At 43.7% G+C, this 21,871-nt stretch overlaps 1 protein-coding gene across 1 annotated transcript; it reads right to left on the reverse strand.

Annotated features, from left to right (window-relative positions):
* Nucleotides 1-8,635: 8,635 nt before the first annotated feature.
* On the reverse strand, nt 8,636-21,847 carry ZNF622 (zinc finger protein 622). The gene is made up of 6 exons (XM_032415381.1): nt 21,087-21,847; nt 20,033-20,296; nt 19,642-19,804; nt 16,776-16,888; nt 10,129-10,272; nt 8,636-8,909 (listed from the first exon to the last, which is right to left on the reverse strand). The coding sequence occupies exons 1-6, from the start codon at nt 21,703-21,705 to the stop codon at nt 8,782-8,784; spliced, it is 1,431 nt and encodes a 476-aa protein (XP_032271272.1). The 5' UTR covers nt 21,706-21,847; the 3' UTR covers nt 8,636-8,781.
* Between the last annotated feature and the right edge of the window lie 24 nt (nt 21,848-21,871).

Genomic DNA, 21,871 nt, shown 5'->3' on the forward strand with positions numbered 1-21,871 from the left:
GGGAGGGAGGGAGGAAGAAAAAAAGGAAGGAAGGAAGGAAGGAAAGAGGGAGGGAGGGTGAAAGAGAGGGTGGAAGGGAGGGTGGAAGGGAAGATGAAGAAAAAAAGGAGGAAAATCACGTCTTCCTAAATCACTGCAGCAGTCATAACGACTTACCTAAAGATCGGTATTACAAAAAGGCAATCTTTGTACTTCCCTGTCTTTGACATTTGCTGTTTTTTGGCCTGGCCAGGGAGGGGACATTTTAATAGCAGGACACTGAATTAATGACAGTGGCAAACTTAAAGAGGTCTACCACAATTTAAAAATATACATGTATTTAAGTTGGAATCAAAATAAAGTGCCTACCAATGTGTGTGTTATGTATCGATGTCCAAATACACAGAAAGCATTTCCCGCTGAACTCCAAATCCTAATACAGGTGGAGGCAGACAAAATCCTTAAAAAAATTTTTTTTTATTTTTGAAGCTACAAATTATTATAAAATCCCACAAAAGCCAGTGATGGAAATGGTTTCTCAAGATCCTCAAGCCTCATCATAAACTTGTGTAATTTCAAATTCTGATAAATTCTTCAGAAGTTTACTGGCAGGTGTTTCTGTGTGAGATTCTGTACATTGGAGGTGATGAACACGAAGCATCAGTCTGGGGCCTTGTGTACAGATTTTCCCATGTGACTGTGTGTTCAGTTTCTATCCCTATCAATGCAGCGGGTAATGGATTTTATTGGTACCCAAAATATATCATCTCACCTTATCTTCGTTCTTCAGGAAATTAGGTTCCTGGCCAGGGGGATTTTCAACAGACCAGATATGAACTTTCTACACGTTCATTAAGACATTTGTTTAAAAGAAATAAAGAAAATGACTGTTGATGCTGATCTGCTCATTTTCAAACACACACACACACTTCACACATCTCGTCCCCCTCCCCCCACCCAGATATAACAACATTTGGCCATAGATTGTGAGAGGCCACTGCTCCAATCCGGGGATCCTGTAAAGCTGGTTGAAAGGAAGAAAGCAGCAAAGATGTTTCTGGATCCTGAGATGTCTGTTTCTTGCTCACGAAGTTGAGAGAATGAAATGAAATTGCACGGACACAGTCCCGAGCTTGGTGCTGGTACGGGCCCACAATCCCTTACCTGTAATCCCCAAATGCCCAGAGCTCTGAACACGGAAAGGTTTTTTAAAAAATATTTCTTTATTTGAGAGAGAGAGGGAGAGAGAGAGAGACAGCGTGCACATGCGAGTGGGGGAGGGGCAGAGGGAGAGACTCTCGGGCAGACTCTGTGCTGAGGGTGCAGCCACATGCAGACCTTGATCTCACGACCCTGAGGTCATGACCTGAGCTGGAATCAAGAGTCAGATGCTTAACCGCCTGAGCCACCGAGGCATCCCTGAAAGATTTTTTTTTGTAAATCACTTGGCATTAACACCTGGCCTGCACAGACATGAGTCTATTTCTAGGCCTTGGTGTGAATGGAGTATGTTCTTCTCTTGAAATAGTAATGTGTTCAATCATCACATTGAACCCTGGGATGTTCTAGATCCCAGGGAGATCTGACATTATACACAGAATATGCACCATATTAGCTTCCTAGAACCCCCAAATTTATGAATCCTTAAACACATACAGCTTTTAATATGTATCTGGTCCTCAGATAAGGGTTTGTGTAGCTGCCTTTGTTGGCTCTCTTTTCCTTCCCCTTTTGCGGGTTGTGACCCCCTTCTTCTTTCCCTGGTCATCACTGGCCAGTTTGGAATAGAAGCTACCCTGGATCAGGTCTCCTCTGTGCTTTAGCTCCTGGTGAGCCCCTTGTTGCATATTGTTTGGAAGGCCTACAATATCCCTGCAAGGGATCTGTAACTAGCCCGATTTTAGTTCAGGATCCTGAGACCGAGAGTAACAAGGTCACTTAGCGAAGGTCAAGAGCTACCAAGGCAGAACCAGAATTGCACCTTAGTCTCTGACTATGCAGCCGTGGTTCTGCGACACACCAGCCTGGAATTTAATTAAGGTGACACTATTTCTTCAGGAGTACTCAGTACTTGTCAAGACACTGCCCCTGTGTACTGAGAGCCAGTAAAATGTAGTGCAGTGGTTCTCAAAGGATGATCCGGGGACCCCTGGGTGGCCCTGAGACCTTTTCAGGGGGTTTGCAAAGTCGAAGCTTTTTTATAATAATATTAAGATGGTATTTGCTTTTTCCACCCTTGTTCTCTCATCAGGTTTCAGTGGAGTTTCCAGTATCCACATGATGTGTGTTATACAATAGACAAAATGCAGAAGCAGATGCAGCAATCCAGTTGTCTACTGTTAAGCTGGATTGTAAAAGATATTTGCAAAAATGTAAAATAAGTCCACCCTTTTCACTATGGTTTTTTAAAGGAAGCACAGTTATTTTTCATAAAAATATGGTAATGTTAACATGCAATGATTTTATTATTTTAAAATAAATTAATAAACATTTGAAAGTCTCTCGATCTTAATTTCTAGTACAGTACATATCGATAGATGTAACCAATGAAAACAAAAGATCTACCGAGTTGTCGATACTTTTAAAAAGTGTAAATGGGTTCGGAGACCAAAAGATTTAAGAACTGCTAGTGTAGTGGTTAAAAGCACAGACTCTGGAACCTTACCACCTGGATTAAGTACCCCAACTTTGCCCCTTAGTAGCCAGGGCGACTTCTCTGTGCCTCAGTTTTCTACTGGGAAGATGGGGATATTTCCTATCTCAGAGATGACATTGTTGTGAGGACTAACTAAATTAATACCACTTAAAGTTGTACAACAAAACCTGGCTCTTAGTAAGTTCTTTGTTTTAGTTTTTATTCCAACTGAATTTTTACATATTTTTGTGTTTATTTCCAGGAAAAACTTCCCCAAGTTTTATAAGGTGACTAAAAGGACTATACTACCCAATTAACCAAATAAATTTCATTCAATTCAATTAGAAATAGGAAAGACATTTTGTAAGGAGAGTCATATTTCAAGCATAAATATTACAATAGTTTCCACTTACTGTCAATTTAATGTTCTCATCCTCTGGCACTAAGCATTATAAAAGTCTCTTCAGAAAAACTGAAATCCCTCACTTTTACAAATAGAACCTATTTTCCACATGTGCAGATGAGAGGTTTAGAAAATGGGTAATCTGGGGCAGGACAACATGTCTAAGATGCATTACCCCAGGTGAAAATGCTACTTGAGTACCAAATGTGATAGTAATAATGAAACATAAGGAAACAATATCATAACAAATGCCTTGAATCTAGGATTTAGAGGTCTTAGTCAATGCGACCAAAATTGTAGATTTAAGAAACACAGAGTTGATGCTTTGGGTATAGTTTTAATGCTTTTAATATAGTTTTAGGTACACACTAAATATGGATGCATTCTTTTCCTCTAAAGACATGCATCATGTTTACTCTGCAAATAGTTTATATTAGAAGGGTTTTTTTTTAATATTATAAGATATTTTGAAGGAGCTGATAAAGTTTGACTTTGCGGAATAGTAGAGGGACCAGCTCACACAATGTGGAGAAACAGGCTTTTCCATGCTCTTTCAATGATGAATGTATACCACAGGCGAGTCACCATTAGACTCTCCTGAGCATCCGGGTCCTAGCATGTAAGGGGGAGGGAAGAGATGGGATGGTGGGATTTACTGAAGCCAGTCCCATGTGTCACCAAAGTGTAAAATTCTATGATTCAAGCCGGCTTTCATTTTTCAGCAGACACAATTGAGTGATTAAGAGCAGCATGACCTTGGGCTATCATGCCTGAGATTCTTCAGCCGTTAAATGGGACTAATCATTGTATTATTTCTTATGGGTATTGTAAAAATTAGGTAATCCAATGGATATTAAGTCCTTGCCCTTAAGCCGTATTGACAGGAAAACTCCCCCATCAGGTGGTAAGGGGAAATCCAAAGTCATGTAGAACGTGTGACGAGTAACGGGGAGGCGCTCCAGTTACCACCGCTGGTGAATGGAGTGGTGGAAGGCAACTATTTTCTTCTGTTCGTGGCTTCTGTGGGGCAGGAATTTGGGGAGGTCTCACCCGGGTCGGTTTTGCTTGGCACTTGCCAGATGGTTGCGATCAGCTGTCAGTGGGTACTGCAGTGGTCTGAAGACTCAGCTGGACTGGACGTGCAAGGTGGTGTCCTCGGACGCTGGTGACTGGTGCTCGCTGCTGACGGGGGCCTCAGCTGGGACCGTCAACCACAGCACGTACAGTGACTTCTCCGCGCAGCCTGGGCTGTCTTATAGCGTGACCTCCTGGAGAAGTCAGAATTCTTAGATGGTCAAGTGTCCAAGGAAGCAGGGTGGGAGCCGGATTGCATTTTACGATGCTTCTCGGAAGTCAGCGGTGTCACTCCTGTTGCTTTTTTGTTGGTTATGAGCAAGTCACTAAGGCCAACCCAGCTTCAAGGAGAGGGAAGGTAGACCCCACCTCTCTGTGGGAGGAGGGCCAAGTAATTAGCAGACGTGTTGTAAAGTTGCCAACTAAAACATTCGTTTTCAGTCTGTACTGTCTCCAAAAGAATAAGAAAAGAGAGTATTGAAAATATCATTCTGACTAAATTCCAAACGACCTTGAGGCACCCTTTCCCTGTCTCCCAACACAACCGTGCATAAGAGAATTTAGCTCACCTCAGGTTGAGAACAGGGACGAGAGGGAAGATAAGAAATAGCAACTGCTAGGGGGCACCCGGGTGGCGCAGTCGGTTAAGCATCTGCCTTCGGCTCAGGTCATGATCTCACGGTCCTGGGATCGAGTCCCGCGTCGGACTCCGGCTCTGTGGGGAGTCTGCTTCTCCCTCTCTCTGTCCCTCCCCACTGCTTGTGCTCTCTCTGTCTCAAATAAATAAATAAATAAATAAACAGCAACTGCTAATTGTAGCTTAAATAAATTTGCATCACGCCATGTCATATTAGTGTTATCATGGGGTTCGACACTATTGTAAACTGCGCTCCTACAACAGAAACTCCGCAGCACAGGGCCTTCAACTTCTTTCACCTAACAGTCCAGCCCGCAGGGGTGTTCAGGGCAGCTCTTCTCCATGATGTCATTTTGTGACCCTGGTTTCTTCTCACACCATTGGTTGGCTGTCCCCTAAGGTGTTAGCCTCATCTGCATGGGCAACAGGGGCTAATCCGTCACTTCCAGCTGGTGAGAGGAAAAAGGGGCAGATTCTAAAAATGACTCTTGTCTCACAATTGGAGATGATCTGAACTTCGCTTGCATCCATCACCTCGGCTCACAACTGTTGGCCCAAATTCAGCCACACGACCATACCTTGCCCTCATGGGAGGCTGGAAGTAGTTTCTGGCTGGCAAGAAGGAAAACAGATTTGGTAATAACAGCCTGGCCCACAAATGATCAATAAATTATATTCTAAAGTTCAAATGTTTGCAGCATTAACAAGCTAATCAAATCTTCCTTATCTCCATCAATTTCAGGGTCATCATTAATGTACCGATTACAAATGAGTCTAAATGAAATAACGTGTATTCTTCCAAGCACTTTTCAATTTCACTGGGACTACCAGCAATCCTCTTGCAAAAATGTCTGCACATTTAGAGTTAGCAATACAGCTCTTACCTGGTCTTCTCCAAATGAATTATTGTGAATTCCAAATAATATCCAATGGGATCTTAACAGTTTAGAAATAACTAAGGTGGAGGAAAGCAGCTTAAATAAGAATCCACAAATAACCAAAATTGGTTGGGGGCCAAATTTGCTCACATTCTAGGAAAGAAAATGTGGTATTTTCTTTCATGTGTGTAACAGTTATGTTATTTATGCATGTATCATGTGTGTAACATTAAATTCTATGTATTTCTAGATTTAGAACAAGATTCTTTTCACGGGGGCGCCTGGGTGGCTCAGTCGTTGGGCATCTGCCTTCGGCTCGGGTTGTGATCCCGGCGTCCTGGGATCGAGCCCTGCATCAGGCTCCCTGCTCCGCGGGAAGCCTGCTTCTCCCTCTCCCACTCCCCCCTGCTTGTATTCCCTCTCTCGCTGTCTCTCTCTGTCAAATAAATAAATAAAATCTTTAAAACAAAACAAAACAAAAAAGATTCCATGGCTTGCTGCAAATTTAACACTTGCATGAACGTTTATAGCCCCACAGAGTGTGCTCCCTAGGACGGGATGTTGCTGAGGATTCTGTTCGACAGTGTTGCAATAGTAAAAATGCTGTACCAGAAATCACCATTTCTGGTTTCCTTCTGGGTCTCCCTAAACAAGTTACTGAACTTCCCATCTCTGAAATAGCAACACTACCTACACCTCACAGCCGAGAAACAAGATGGCGCACGAAAGCACGTTGTCCTCCGTGAAACACAAATTCACACTCCGCAAAGCAGAAAGAATACATCAAGCCTGCGGCTATCCGCAGCTAGGAAGTGCAGTCAGCAAAGCAGCCAGGGGCTTTGGTTACACGCACAGAGAGAACAAGGTTACGCTCTCTCATTTTTGATCCCAGCCTTGATGTCTCAAGCTAAGGCAGACCAATCCACTTGCCAGGGCCATCTGTTCCCGGAGGAACTCCCAGCAGGAGAGTGCACACACGTCCTGGTCCGCCAGCCACAACAGAAGTCCCAGCAGGAGAGTGCACACACGTCCTGGTCCGCCAGCCACAACAGCCACCGCTGCCTGGGGACTGGGGAAGAACTTCCATACGATTATTCCGGCATTCTGGTGCCCACTGTTAGTTCACACAACTGACTTAAGGGTAATGGGCGTTGAGGGGAACTAGCTATAGGAATTTGATTGAACAGAGTTACTTTTGGGTTAATTTGGATTAATTCTAGATTTAATCAAAAGGAAATGTATGGGTAAAGTGGGTCAAAGTAGAAACTTTCAGTTTTAAGTCATGGGACGGGATAAACAGCATGGTGAATAGTTAATAATACTGTACTGCATATTTGTAAGTTGCTAAGAAAGTAGTATTAAAAGTCCTCAGTGTAAGAAAAAAAAGTTTTATAACTATGTATGGGTGATGTTTAAATTTATTTTTTCCTTGCCCTCCTTCCCAAAGGCAAATAAACTGTATTTTATAAAATTATGATGTGGAGAGGGGCTCCTGGGTGGCTCAGTCTTTAGGCATCTGCCTTCAGCTCAGGTCATGGTCCCAGGATCCTGGGATCAAGCCCCGCATCGGGCTCCCTGCTCCGCGGGAAGCCTGCTTCTCCCTCTCCCACTCCCCCTGCTTGTGTTCCCTCTCTCGCTGTGTCTCTGTCAAATAAATAAAATCCTTAAAACAAACAAAAAAAATTATGTGGAGAGAAGTGATATAGAATTGCTCCACAAACCCAAAACCAAACTAAGAAGGTAGCTCCTTAAGTCTGGAAGGAGATAAATGGAGGGAGTATTTTGTTGGTCAGCAAACATACAAACATACTGTCTTCATTACTCGCCACAGGTAAAACCCTTCAAAGTTAAAAGGGTATGTATACAAATAAGGTACACCGACCGTGCTAGGCTGGTGTGGTAAACAGGGGCGGTTGGAGACGGCGGGTGTCAGCGGTAATGATCTCAGCATATCATGCTGAGGGACAAAATGCTGAATAAGAAACAAAACTGACAGAAGCTATAGCACAGAATCATGTACACTCAGTGAAGAACTTAAAAACCTACCCCATGTGAAGTATGACATCTTTTTCCTAGGATACAGATTTCAAGATGTGTCAAACACAAGAGAATGGGGACCTGTGTGAGAAGAATGTTAGAAAACAGGCTGGAGGAGCAAAATTAAAACCAGGGAGTCCTTCACTGTTAGTGAGAGTGAACCTGTGTACAGAGGAAATAGAATTAATTCAACTCTGCATCCAAAGTTTACAGAAAAAGACCTATGTCTGCGAACGAGGGCCAGTGAGTAGCTGGTAAGGGCAGGCCCATTCTCCCGGCACCCACTACGGAGAGACCACCGCTCCAACTGGAACGTCAGCCTTCCTCAGTGGAGCAGGTTTGCTCTAGAAGGGAGAACTTCAACACTTACTTTGGCTGACTTATTTAACCCCCACAACAACCTGAGAGGTAACATCTCATTTTACAGATTTAAGAAACCAAGTCACTTTTCCAAAGTCACAAAATAGCTCAACGGGTTTGAGCTTCCTGTTTAACTTCATTTCCCACATGACTGCCTCCCTGCCCCCCACCCCAAGGCACCTGAACGGAGCAGCTCTTCATGCTGAGCCCTGACGTCAGTGTTTGTTTCTAAAACGAGATCTAAACGTTTTACATTGATTTTTTCCCTCAACTAACTGCTCAAGGGAAGGCAGCAGCGGAATCGGAGTGCACAGCGCTGCTGTGCCTCGTGTGGTCACATTTAGGTAAAGAGCCTTTCCAGCAAGCCCACGGCATGCTGCCTACCTTTGCCTGGACGTAGTGAAAGTGCTTGTGCCACCTCATGAGCCACAACACATTCAAATGAGTGACACTCAAGTTCTCCCGTAGCTTCCGAGCCCCTTATGGAGGTGCCGGGGCCAGGGCAAGGTTAAACCAAGTTTGAGGGGACCAGTTACGCCGGAGTTTGGGTCCCAGAGCCCAGTAGACACAGCACTCACTTTGTGAAAACATAACCTTTAAACCCTGTCCAGAAATGACATTGAAAAGCCAACGAGATTCTGACTTTTATTCTTAGGTCAGAACAGATAAAGTACAGGGAGAGGAGCAGCAAACAGGGTCTGACACACAATCCAGCGCCCACTGGTCCGCAGACGAGGGCACTGGTGCAAGAGGCGGTCCCTCCATCCTTGGCAGACCCTCAGAATCTCACTTGGGGCCTAAAGTGCATCTGCTTGGTGGCATTGTTCTTCATTCCCGTCTTCAGCATCCACTTGGATTTCATCCTCTGGACATACTGCATGTCCCGCTCATGCATAAGAGCCGCTCCTGTGGTTGCAAAAGGGACAAGCAATGAGGCAAAGGTTTGTTATTGGGGATCAGAAAAAAAATCCAATCTTTACAGAGAATCTCAAGGCTAGTTACGGGGTCACTGGGTTCTCAGATTTAAAGAAGAGCTGCTAACCTGGGGTCTCCGCGTAACAGGAGTGGGGGTTATGTGCACCCAGAACTGCATACGACAACCTGTACTTGTACACATTTCTCTGGGAGAAGCCTCTCTGGTTTCCATTATCTGGAAGGGTCTATAAGCCCCAAAGGTAATGCCCCATTGATCAAAGGTGACAGAGAAAGGTGGAGACTATAAACTGAATCAGACAGTAGTTCCTGACAAGAGTAAGATGAAGTCAGTGTCTGCTGGATTTAAGCGGCTTCACAGCTCACAGGCAGCCACAGGGAAGGAAGCCACGGGTATATATATAAACACAGTGGCACCGAACAGATTTTCTCTGTCTAGGGCTTTCCATGACATCCTAAGGGAGCTCTCCTTTGTCCACTCCACAGTCCTTTAGTGGACTGATGTGCTCCCCGAAGATCTAAGGACTGAGCTGCATAGAGCAGACACATCAGAATAGATTTAAATAATTTTATATTGATGAGGTTTCAAAGCTTAGCAATTTCTAGGCCCGCTTTATTCCTCTAACTCTTGTTACGTTTTCTATGGGAAAACTACAAGGAGTGATAGCTAGCCTTTATTATGTCCACGTACTGTATCATACGTGCATGAGGACAGTCAACCCACACAACTCTGCCAGGTGGGTCTTATTATTATTCCAATTTTATAAATGAGGCGACAGAGGCTTAGGTGACTTGACTTACGCTCATCATGTACGAACCACTCAGTGTAACCAGTCAGTCGTGTCTGACCCCACAGCTCAAGCTCTTTGCCACAAGAACACTGGTTAATTCCTCCGTATAACCTCCAGGATAATTTCAACCTTTGTTGACTACTCAGTACTTATTTCTGTAACTATTATCTATACGCCATTTTAGAAAGTTACTGTGCCAGGAATGTGAAGTTTTTAAGTAATGGAGCTTTGGGCTCATTGCCATAAACGTACCCAGTAGTAATGGAAGCTCCCAGAGCCAAGAAGTTAAGTTTCCTCTAGGGAGGATCCATAAGGACAACATAAATGGAAAGGCCTTCACCCACACCCCATCTTGTAACACGAGTTTCTGGGCTAGTCCACGGTTGTAAGTAACAACACACCTGTGCTGCCGGTCCATCCCAGGGCTCGGTACTGCTGGAGTATCCGGCCCACGGCCTTCTGATTCTTAGCAACGGCCACAGCTCTTGACAAGCCAAATCGCTGTTTGTAGTATCTCATCAAGGAGCGGTGACCCACTCTGGCACCTGTTTTTCAAAAAAGCAAGATGAAAACACTGAACTGGATAATTCTTCAGGGTAGAGCTACAGAGCAAGGACTTTCCCAACCAGACTTTTAAGGGTATCTAGCTGGAAAATGGATATGCCAGGAGAAACAATGCTCTACCCACTAAAAAAAAAAAAAGATATTAAAAAATGAAAGAAAATCAAAACGTAAAGGAATTTTTTAGAAAGAGAATGGCAAGTCACTGTTACATGAAATACTCTACATCTTGTACTTACTTATATAAAATATGCCTCTCTAGAAATTCACACAGCAACACCTACTAACATGGATAATAGGGCCCGAGGAAGGAGATAAGGGACTTTAACTTTTTCTCCCCCTCTTAATACAAAGATAAAGCACACAATAATCCTGATGCTTAAAATCTTAAAAGTCACAGTCTGGGTCTAGAGTAAACCAATCCACCTTTCTTTTCCTTAAATTCTCTGTGCTGGTGGTTCCCAAACAGGGATCATTTTTTACCTCCAGGGACATTTGGCACTGAATGGAGACATTTTTGGTGTTAAACCTGGAGGGGGACTACCAGCAGCTAGTGGATAGAGGTCAAGGATATCGCTAAACATCCTACAATGCACAGGACAGTCCTCCACAACAAAGAATTACCTGGCCTAAAAGGTCACTACACTGAGAAACCCTACCCCGTTGTTCTCTACAGGATGGAAATCACCTGGTGAGCTAGAATTTTAAAGGATGATTAAGCTGAATTTCCTCTACAGCTTTTGCTTATCTAGGATCTGGTAAAACTATGCAAGTCAATCATGCTTTCAGAAATGAATTACTACGGGGGCGCCTGGGTGGCTCAGTCGTTAAGCGTCTGCCTTCGGCTCAGGTCATGATCCCAGGGTCCTGGAATCAGGCCCCACATCGGGCTCCCTGCTCCGCCGGAAGCCTGCTTCTCCCTCTCCCACTCCCCCTGCTTGTGTTCCCTCTCTCGCTGTGTTGCTCTGTCAAATAAATAAATATCTTAAAAAAAAAAAGAAATGAATTACTACGGACTACCTAGCCCTTTATAGGAAGAGTGTGCCAAGCCTCAGCTTCGCAGCAGTGGAGGGGAAGGGGGCAGGCTCCATCAGAGCAGTGACTCTCACCAGGTGCTCCTGGCACAGTGCTATCAGCATTACCCAAGAGCATTCGAAATACAACACTGAATACGACTCTCTCACAAGAATATTAACCAAATACCTTCCCAGACAGACATAAACACACAGCAATTCAACAACAGCATATATACAGGGGCGTGAAACCGCGATTTCCACTGAGCGTGAGTATAGGAACTATGGCTAGGCAGAACCACGTGTACGGCTTCTAGGGAAGTTTTACACTTACGTATATAAAACTATTTCTTTCAGAATTTTTGTGTAGAAAGACCATGAACAGGAGACTAAATATTACAGATGTATTTGCTTTTAGGATTTAGACCTTTCATTTACATGAAAAAGTTCTGTCAGGTTATTTTAAGTCCCTATACCTGGGGCAAGCCACCTAGGAAAGTTTGCTTGTTACATGGACATGGGAAAGGAGTTACTTTCAGTCGGTTGTTTTTTGTGACAGGATGCAAGAGATGACCAAAAAAACCCTTTCAATTCAAAGATGATTTGGTTTTTGGATACAAGACGGATGAAACATGTTTCCTTGAACCTGAATCTTCTGGCAGCCTTAGAGGTACCAGAGCTCCTAGACCCCAGGAAATGCGTACGATGCAGCTGACGGACAGAGACTCAAGCTTAAATGAAGGCTGCTGTGGCGGGAGACCCCAGCACTATTTATTATCATTTTCTATGTATAATAGGTCAGGATGCTCCAGGTTTGCAATGCTCAAAATCATTACATGATAATGTTGGTGATTAGGACAAAGTAAACTGATGTATTTATATTCTTAAGCAGCATTTGGACATATGTATTATTGAGGAACATCCTTGAAAAGGTTTCATTACTCAAAGCCAAGGTTTCCGCAGCCAGCAGGGGAACTGAAGACACACGGCTGAGAGCTACCCTGCCCTGTGTCAATGCCAGTGAGCCCCCGACAGAAAGCCCCAAGAATAACGTGATTGTACAGCTCCACTTGAAGGCCCTCCTCAAGGAAAAGGGGTAAGTCTTAGTTACGGTGAAGCCACAATCTGTCCATCTACCTTTCACCATAGCAAGAACTATGTGTAAAATGTCAGCTCCTACTTAAAAACTGTCCGCCCCTACTTAACAAACAGCCTTATAATCGAAGCCATTAGACAGTGGAAAAGAAATTACCTCCAACTGTAATTTTCCGAAGATTAATTACACATTCTCGTGAATCCACCACCAGTTTCACCCGGCTCCTCAGCGGCTAACTGATGTTAGCTGGATGTGTCTTTCACACCAACTTACTCCACAGGAGCTGACGAGCACGAAAGGAAACTCAAGGAACTGAGCCAGACCACAGCCTTCACAGTAAATGCTCACAGTGCCCTCTACTGAATGCTCTTTGTCACTGGCTCTGGGATCACCTACTGGATCTGAAATAACTAAATTTAAAACATCACAACTATCGCTTTTGAAACCAGCTGAATGCAGGCCCTACTAAGTGTGGCTGATTAAATATCACCAAGCTCTCCACATGAGCATCCTTTTCAAATTAGCTTCATGCCGACATCCATGCTAATACAATCAAGTAACTGAGTCTAACTGAAAAGGTTTCTGAATGGTAAATTTGCTCAAAGCCATAAACAGGTGATTGAATACACAGCTGTAAGACTGTTCCTGTTTACTGTGCTTATTTAGAGACCTCCCATTCTCTTGGTTCATTAGAAAACCTCCCAAACCAGTACTGGGACATGAGAGCAAACCAATGGACTAGAAACCATCAGGTCTCATTATAATCAAGATTAACTAGTTTTTAAAATAAGACGATGAAAGTATGGGTGACATGGAGAGAGGTACCAGTATAGCTGGAAGAAATTTCAGAATACTAGCAGTCTTTGATTCACTAAGAAAGCTATGTTTTGTTTAAACAAATTCTATAATAAGGTCTCAGCAGTCTATCATCTGTGAAGACCCATGAATGTAGCGAATGACATGTATTTAGATATTTGTATTAGTGGCTCTTAATCTTCTCCAAGTCACAGGTGCTTTTAAAAACTACAGCATTGGGGCGCCTGGGTGGCTCAGTTGGTTAAGCGACTGCCTTCGGCTCAGGTCATGATCCTGGAGTCCCTGGATCGAGTCCCGCATCGGGCTCCCTGCTCGGCAGGGAGTCTGCTTCTCCCTCTGACCCTCCCCCCCTCTCATGCTCTCTCTCTCATTCTCTCTCTCTCAAATAAATAAATAAAATCTTTAAAAATAAATAAATAAATAAATAAAAAACTACAGCATTTCCCCCAGAAAAAACGTACTTAACCACAGTTAAAAAAAAAAAGCATGGCCACACAGGTGACTTTAAAGTTTTTTTAAATTTTTTTGAGAGTGGGAGAGAGTGTGCATGTGCACTCACAACCAGAGGCGGGGGGGGGGGGGGGGGGGGGGGGAGAAGCAGATTCCCCGCTGAGCCTGATTCCAGGCCCTCAATCCCAGGACCCAGAGACCATGACCTGAGCCGAAGGCAGACACTGAACTGACTGAGCCACCCCACACAGGTGACCTTAATCACTATGGCCTTTCCCCAGGAAAATGCACATACAGAAAGAAAAAAAATTGTATGGCCTGGTTAAGAACCTGTGGGGTAAGGTAGTATCTGGCTGCTGGTAAGGTCTTCCCTGAGTCTGTCTAAAACTTCAGTGTTACCATACTTACCATTCTTCACTACTTCCAAGTCTAATATAAAAGAGCTGTCCTAAGGTTTATTATCTAATATTTTAAAATAACATGACTCAGTAGGTGGACCAGCAGCAGTCAGCAAGGAAACCCAGGCTTTAAAAACCAGGGAAATTGGACCTTCAAGTTAATCTCATGCCACTTTCTTCTTTGACTGCATGAGGATGTAGAGACAAGCAATCGGCTCCCCAGTGTTTCAGGCCAATGATTCCAAGCCCCTGAGGACCCTTCTTAGCCCACAGTGGTTCCTTCTGCTCTGGGGCTCCTAGTCTGCAGCAGACCCAAGGGAATCAACCTTGCTTTCCTTTTAAAGTCACCTCTAACCTCTCACTCACTCAGTCAACACACATTTATCCGAAGACCCTGTGCTGAGATGAAAGAAGCAATCTTTTTCTGAAAAGTAATGGGGGAAGCCAGGCAAGCAAGCCAACAACTACAAAGGAGAGGAATGTTACCACAGATACGCAAGTGTCCCCGGAGCTGAGGAGACTCTCCACACTCAGCGCAGGAGCTGAGTTCAAAACAGCTAATGGAGGGGTGAGCCCAAGTCTTAAAGGAGGAGTAGCAGTAAGACAGAGAGACATCAGCTGTGCAGAGTCCCAGAGCGGGGGGAAGTGCCCGTGGGCGGGTAGAGGAATAGCACGGGATGGGGGGGCGGGCAGCTGGAGAAACTAACTTACTGGAAAAACAATGGCTCTCCCTGGGGGATTTCCAAAGGAAAAAGAAAATAGACTGGTGTTTTAGAAGAATGCTCTGGGTGGTGGAGTGCAAACCGGATTGGAGATGGACATAAAGTGTTGGTAATGGAGACACAGACAAGTGTTAAAGAGAAGACAAAGAAAAAAATATTCAGGGCACGTGGGTGGCTCAGTTGGTTAAGTGACTGCCTTCGGCTCAGGTCATGATTCTGGAGTCCCTGGATCGAGTCCCGTGTCGGGCTCCCTGTTCAGCAGGGAGTCTGCTTCTCCCTCTGACCCACCCCCCTCTCATGTGCTCTCTCTCTCTTTCTCTCTCTCTCAAATAAATAAATAAGATCTTTAAAAAAAAAAATATTCAAAGGCTGTTCAGGATTCACACTTCGTAATTGTTCCAATGTGGGAGAGGAAGGGAGTATCCTAATAAGATGCCCATTTGGGGCTTTGGCTAATCTTAGAAAACTCAATCATCCTAGGAAAACGTGTTTTCTAGACAAAAAAAAACAACAACTCCTAAGTTGCAAAATTTTATGTTTAGATGAAAATTTCTCTCAAATAGACTATACTCCTTAAATAGAATATGCTCATCGTTGCGCACATTTTGGTACAGAGGATGCTGAAGTCGAGGCAAAGCGAAGCCCCCATTCACGAGGACGCGCCAGGTACTGCTTTACAGGGTCATCTTACTCAGCTCACTCACAGTCTGGGTCATCTCACTCCACAGTCAAGGAAGTGGATGCTGATGGGCTAAGGGGCTAAAAAAGATAGTCTTAGAAATTAAGTTATTCAGCTTATTTCTGCCATAATGTATTGGTACTTTCGCCAGAGGAAGACTACAAGAGGTTTTCTGTGATATATTTAGGTCTGTTTTGCTCCTGTGTCTCGCACAGGCCACAATATTGTGCCTGATACCTTTTTCTCATCACTGTAAGGAGAATTATATCTTCAGGACCGGTTCGGCCTGCCCTTTCCTTCTACTGTCATACTCTAAAGCTGCCCTTAGACTTAAAAGGTAATTATTCCAAGTTAAAGAGGGCCGTCTGTACCTAAGCAGTGATATCCTACATGAAAAGCAAGTAATATAAGACAGCTTCTTTATCACAGTCATCTCCACGAGCAGGATAGCTGCTCCTGCCCCCAGCGTTGCTGCAAATCTCCCAAAGCGGGTAGGGAAGTGGAGAAAAAGGCTTCACTGACTATGATCGTGGGTCAATTATTCAACCTATCTAAGTTGCAGCTGGCTCACAGGTCAAATAAGGATATGAATCTAACCCACAGGCTTGTAAAGATAAAATAATATATCCACCCACCATGCTAACTGCTCAGTAAATACCACGTATTAGTAGGATCTTATTATCTTTACTGTTCCATTCCCTTTCCTTCTCACAGGTGTCTTTCATAGCTTCTCCCATTCTTATCAGCTAATCCTAACACTGTAAACAATACTGGGTACTTCTCACACTCATGGCTTTTTTTTCCCCCCACCTTTTCATACCTGGGATAAATTCCCCCATCAGTCAAATGTTCCCTAAAGTAGCAGACACAATTCAAACTCCAGGCCTCCCTGCCATAATTAGAATACAAACAGGCAACTGCACACTGTAAATCAGCTACTCCCGGGACAGACGACCAGCTGGAAGTCTGAGCAACATGAGCAAACAGGAATCAGTTCAAAGAATAAGAGTAGGGCCATGATTTACAAGAAAAACCTAAATGAGGCTATAATAATAAAGAACCAAAAGGAAAATGTCTATGTATTTGAAAGGAAATGACTGATCAAAGCATTTGGAATCATAACAGAAGCAAAAACACTGATTTAATTTCAACAAAACAGCTAACACAGAGCTAAGTGGCAACCTTTAGAGTTTACTGTGTATCCGAGAACATAAAACTTAATGTTTACTTCCCTCAGAATGGGATTGATGCGAACATGCCTCTCTGATAATCTCACCGGAATTAAGCTATTTATCTTTGACAAATACACTTACCAGAAGGTAGAATCAGCTCCATGGTTTCATCATCATATTCTAATGTCTTTTCTGAGGACAACTCCTCAGTCTCATCAGGGTGCCCCCCTTCCTTGTAATCTGGATAGCTACTCCTGTAATGGTGGCATTAAGAATGGCATTAATAAAAAGACCAATACCTCAAATTTAACTAAAAGACAAACTGTATTTGCAAAATGGCAAACCCACTAGCTACCTAAAAGCAGGGGATAAACAGTTGCAGGGATGGCAGGCTGAAAGGTTTAGGAGAAAAACCAACTTGGTGGCATCCTCTGTAATAAAAAGTACGCAAGTGACCTATAAACTCAAGATGGATCACAGACCTAAGTGTAAAACACGAAACTATAAGAATGCCTAGGACATAACATGAGAGAAAATCTAGATGACTTAGGGTTTGGTGAGGACTTTTTACATGCACCACCAAAGGAACAATCCATGAAAGGAATAATTGATAAGTTGGACTTCATTAAAATGAAAAACCTTCTGCTCTGGGAAAAACAATGTCAGAGAAGTAAAACAGAAGCCATAGGCTGAGAAAAAATATTTGCAGAAGACACATCTGATAAAGGACCATTATTCAAAATACCCAAAGAACTCTTAAAACTCAACAATAAGAATACAAATCAGATTTTAAAATGGGGCAAAGACCTTATTGGGTACCTCACTAAGATATACAGATTGCAAATAAACATGTAAAAAGTTGCTTCACATCATGTCATCAGGGAAATGCAAAATCAAATGAGATAACGCCACACACTTCTTAAAATGGCCAAAATCCAGAACATGACAACACCAAATGAAGGTGAGAATGTGGAGCAATAAGAATTCTCATTCATTGCTGGTGGGAACACAAAATGGTGCAGCCATTTTGCAAGACAGCTGGGCATTCTTGCAAAACCAAACATACTCTTACCACAGGATACAGCAATGTTTAGTATTCATCTAAAGAAGCTGAAAACACGTCAACACAAAAACCTGCACACTGATGGTTATAGCAGCTTTATTCATAATTGCCCAAACCTGAAGCAACCAAAACATCCTTCAGTAGGTGTGACTGGATAAACTGTGGTATATCTGGACAATGGAACAGAATTCAGTACTAAAAAGAAATGAACTATCAAGCCATGAAAAGACACAGGGAAAACTTAAATGCATATTACTAAGTGAAAGAAGCCAGTCTGAAAAGACAAGGGGAGAAGAACAGGTGGACTCCATATGACTTTCAGGGCAGTGACACTACTCTGTATGATACTATGATGGTAGACACATGTCATTACGCATTTGTCCAAACCTACAAAATGCACAACACTAACAGTGAACGCTAACGTCAACCAGGCACTTGGTGATGATGAGGTCTTAATGTAAGTTCATCAATCATAACAAATGTACCACTAATGAGGGATGTCCACAATGAGGGAGGGTATGCATGTGTGGATGTGGGGGGCAGGGGTTATATGGGAAATCTCTGTAACCTTCTGCTCAAATTTGCTGTTAACATAAAATTGTGCTTAAAAAAAAAAAAGACTGAGCAAATGACCTATAACTAAATTCTTTCACCTATTTTTTTCTCCCTAAAAGGGTTGCCAGCTAGGAAGAGGAGAATGTAGAGCTGGAAATGCAGCTCTCCTCAATTTAACCATTCTAAAAACAAGTTTTAGGACAGTGCCATCCAACAGAATTCTGTGATCACAGAAACTTTCTATACCTGTGTGTCCAATATAGGAGCTTCTAGTCACATGTGCTTTTAAGCACTGAGCTTTGAAATCTAGGTAGTGCAACTAAAGAACTGAATTTTTAAGATTTTAAACTTCATTTCTAATTAACTTAAATAGCCGCATGAATACACAAAGTATTTGCCATATTGGACAGTGCGATTCTAGAAGAATCTCTATGTTCCTAGAAATAGTCTCAAATATACACAGAAAATAATTGGAGAATTACACATTAAAATGTTAACAGTAAGACAGATAACGCAATCCCAATAAAGAAACAGACAAAAGACTTGATCAGACACTTCACAAGAGATATCCAAATGACCAATTAATATAAAAAGGTTTTCAACTACATTACTTATCATCAGGGAAATGCTAATTAAAACCACAACCCAGCCACCAAAATGGCGGAAATGAAAAACTTTTCCTCAATGCAAAAGAAGAATGAGACATCAGGAGGAAAATGCAAAAGGATGACTTAAGAGACTGGGACTTTTCTGAACACACGTATCTGGAGACTATGCATGCTTGGCATGGTAATTACACACAATTGCTTGTGTAGCACACCTGTGCTAGGTCATGGGCATCATGGCACTAGTAATTAACTGTTCAAAAGCGCCTGGCACAGATTCCTTGCATCATGGACGAATTATCCAACTTTCTAGTTAAGGGTGAACCACCTATGGGATAATGTCACCATCAAATACCTGGGACTGGCCTAGTTCAGCAACCACCTCAATTCCCTCGGGAGACAGTCTGTGATTCAAGGACTCTCAGGGAAACCAAGATATGAAATCTATTTTCAGTCCCTCTGTTCACAAGCTAACTGGCAAAACTGAGCTCCTCACCATTTAAACCACAAAAAAAGAAAAATGAGTTTTCAAGTCAGACAAACTTCAGTGTGGGCCTGAGATCGTCTCTTCATCAGATCTCTTTTATTAAGTGTGTGTGCTCAACTCTCACAGTCTCTTATCCACAAAATGAGAGCGAACAATCACCCACACGCAAGTTTCACAGGAGTCATAAAGCACATATTGCACTGTGCCGGACACATGCCGGGCACCCGCACACCTAGTACCAATTCAATGCAAATATGACGACCTCACTTTGCCTCACATTACAAACCACAGACTTACCTAAAATCATAGAAGTCTGCGAATTCCAAAGCAGCATCGCCATCTGTGAAGAGCTTACAGTGGCTTTTGTCATTCATGTGCGCCTGTACAGCTTCCGTGGAGTAGAAGGACTTCCCTTTCTCATTGCACCACAAGCAAATCTTCCCAACACCAACTTTCTCTCCTGGAAAAATAATTTGAGGACAAAACTAAGAGGAGCTTTCTGCAGCCAGATTAAGGCTCACAATTTATCTCCACAATTCAAAAAACATGCATCAAGTTTTTGATCTTTACAAAATAAGCACATAATTAAATCAAAGACTGATGAGAAGCAAAAAAATGAATGTTCCCTTAAAATTTGTCCCCCAATAATGTGGTATTTCCTCATTAAAAGGAAAACTACTGTACTTACCCAAATATTTAATCAGTCCTTTAAGATCCGAAAGATATTCTATATCAGGAATAAAGAAGCTGTGGACTTTAGTCATATGAGCCACATTCTTCATAAGAGAGCTTGAATGATGGGGACAAAATAAGCAGTCTGTTATGGGGATGGCACCAATGAGGGGGCCTCCCCCAGTCTCCTCCTCTGCATCCTGCTCCTCTGCTTCGTCCATGTCCATGGCGTCAGCATCCTCACATTCTAACTCTTCATCAGAATCAATATCTTCCCAATCTTCAAGCCAGAGATTTGAAAAACAGTTAGTTTAAGAAAGTGGTAACCGCAATTGAAGAAACCGCAAAGATTCACAAACATGAGATGGTACAGTCTTATATCTGGGGGGAGAGAATGCCAATTACATCCAAGGACAAACCCTGTTATAAGATCTCAATTTTAGCTGGTCCATGTACACAGACAAGTTTGTATTGCTAAAAAATTCCTTACTCTTTCTTTTCCAGCGTACAGTAAACCCCTTGAGGGAGTCGTCTTTCTTTCCCAAGCCTATAGTGAACACAATCAGTATAACTGGATGTGGGATGAGGGCAGGAAGGAATAAAAAGCTCATGAAATTAAGGAGGCTTGGTGGCTGGCTCCAGCTCCACATTTCAGGTTAGTTAGCTCATTCTGAAGCCCTCATTTTGTGTTTTAATCAACTAAATTAAGTGCAAAGCCATGGTAACTAGAAACCCAGCAGAATTACAAAGCCTACATAAATGGGTACGGACAGCAGCATGCCCTCCTATGCCTATGTCAAATGCCTCCTCATTCAAAATAGAAGTCATCAATTCATTCTGTAACTATTAATAAGAACCTATTCCTCCCCGCCCTCGCCCCAGAATAGGCCCTGAATCTACAACAATTAACTAAGCAGAATTAACTAAAATTCCCCGTGGGGATGATGGCCAGACAGGTCACTCCAGAAAGGAACTAAAACGGCCCGCACACGTCATTTTCATTTAAAAACGAGCACCTCCTCCCCTCCAACTTCGAGTATAAATCTGGAAACTTAAGGGGAGGGCATTACCTTCTTCATCCAGGTCCTCCTCACTCTCCTCCTCCTCCTGCTGCTTTGCCAACCTCTTCGCCTGCTGTTCAAACCACTGGAGCCGGGGAGGCTTCTCGGCCGGGTCCCGCTCGTGAGCCGCACGCCCTCCGTGGGCCACCGCCGCGGGCCTCCTGGACTCCTCCTCGGGCGCCGCGGGGGCCTTCTTGGGAGACATGGACGGCTGAGCCTTGATGGCCTGCTGGATGGCCGCGTTCATGGCATCCTTGTCCACGCTGTCCACGCCCAGCCCCTTCTCCAAGTTCTTTTCATTCATCATCTCCACTTTCCGATTCACGGCGCGCACGGCCTTCTTCTCCAGCTCCACGTGCCGCCGGGACTTGAGATGGTTTTCGTAGGCGTTGAAAGAGGCAAACTTCTTACTGCAGACGGTGCAGTAGGTGGCCGTGCCCTTGCTCTCCTGCTCCGCCACCGCCCGCTGCGCCCGCACCCGCTCCTGGAACCCCTCGGCGGTGACCGGGGCCATGTCGGCCACTTTGCGCTTCAGGTTGTAGCGGTGCCAATCCGTCTTGTAGTGGGCCCGCTGCACGTCCGCGTCGCCGAACGCCACCCGGCAGGTAATGCAGGTGTACGTCGCCATCGCCAGGGCCGAAACAGGAGGCGGCCAGGACAAAATTCTAGCGACGAGAGTGAACGCCACCAGACGGTCAAACCGCTACTCGCCTCAGAGCCCAGCAAACACCGGATCCCACGCTGCCTTCCAGGCCGGATCTGTGAGAAGTTCCGGCACACTAGGGAAGTTATGC

Source organism: Phoca vitulina, unplaced genomic scaffold (genome assembly GCF_004348235.1).
Source record: "Phoca vitulina isolate PV1807 unplaced genomic scaffold, GSC_HSeal_1.0 scaffold17, whole genome shotgun sequence".
NCBI lineage: Eukaryota > Metazoa > Chordata > Mammalia > Carnivora > Phocidae > Phoca > Phoca vitulina.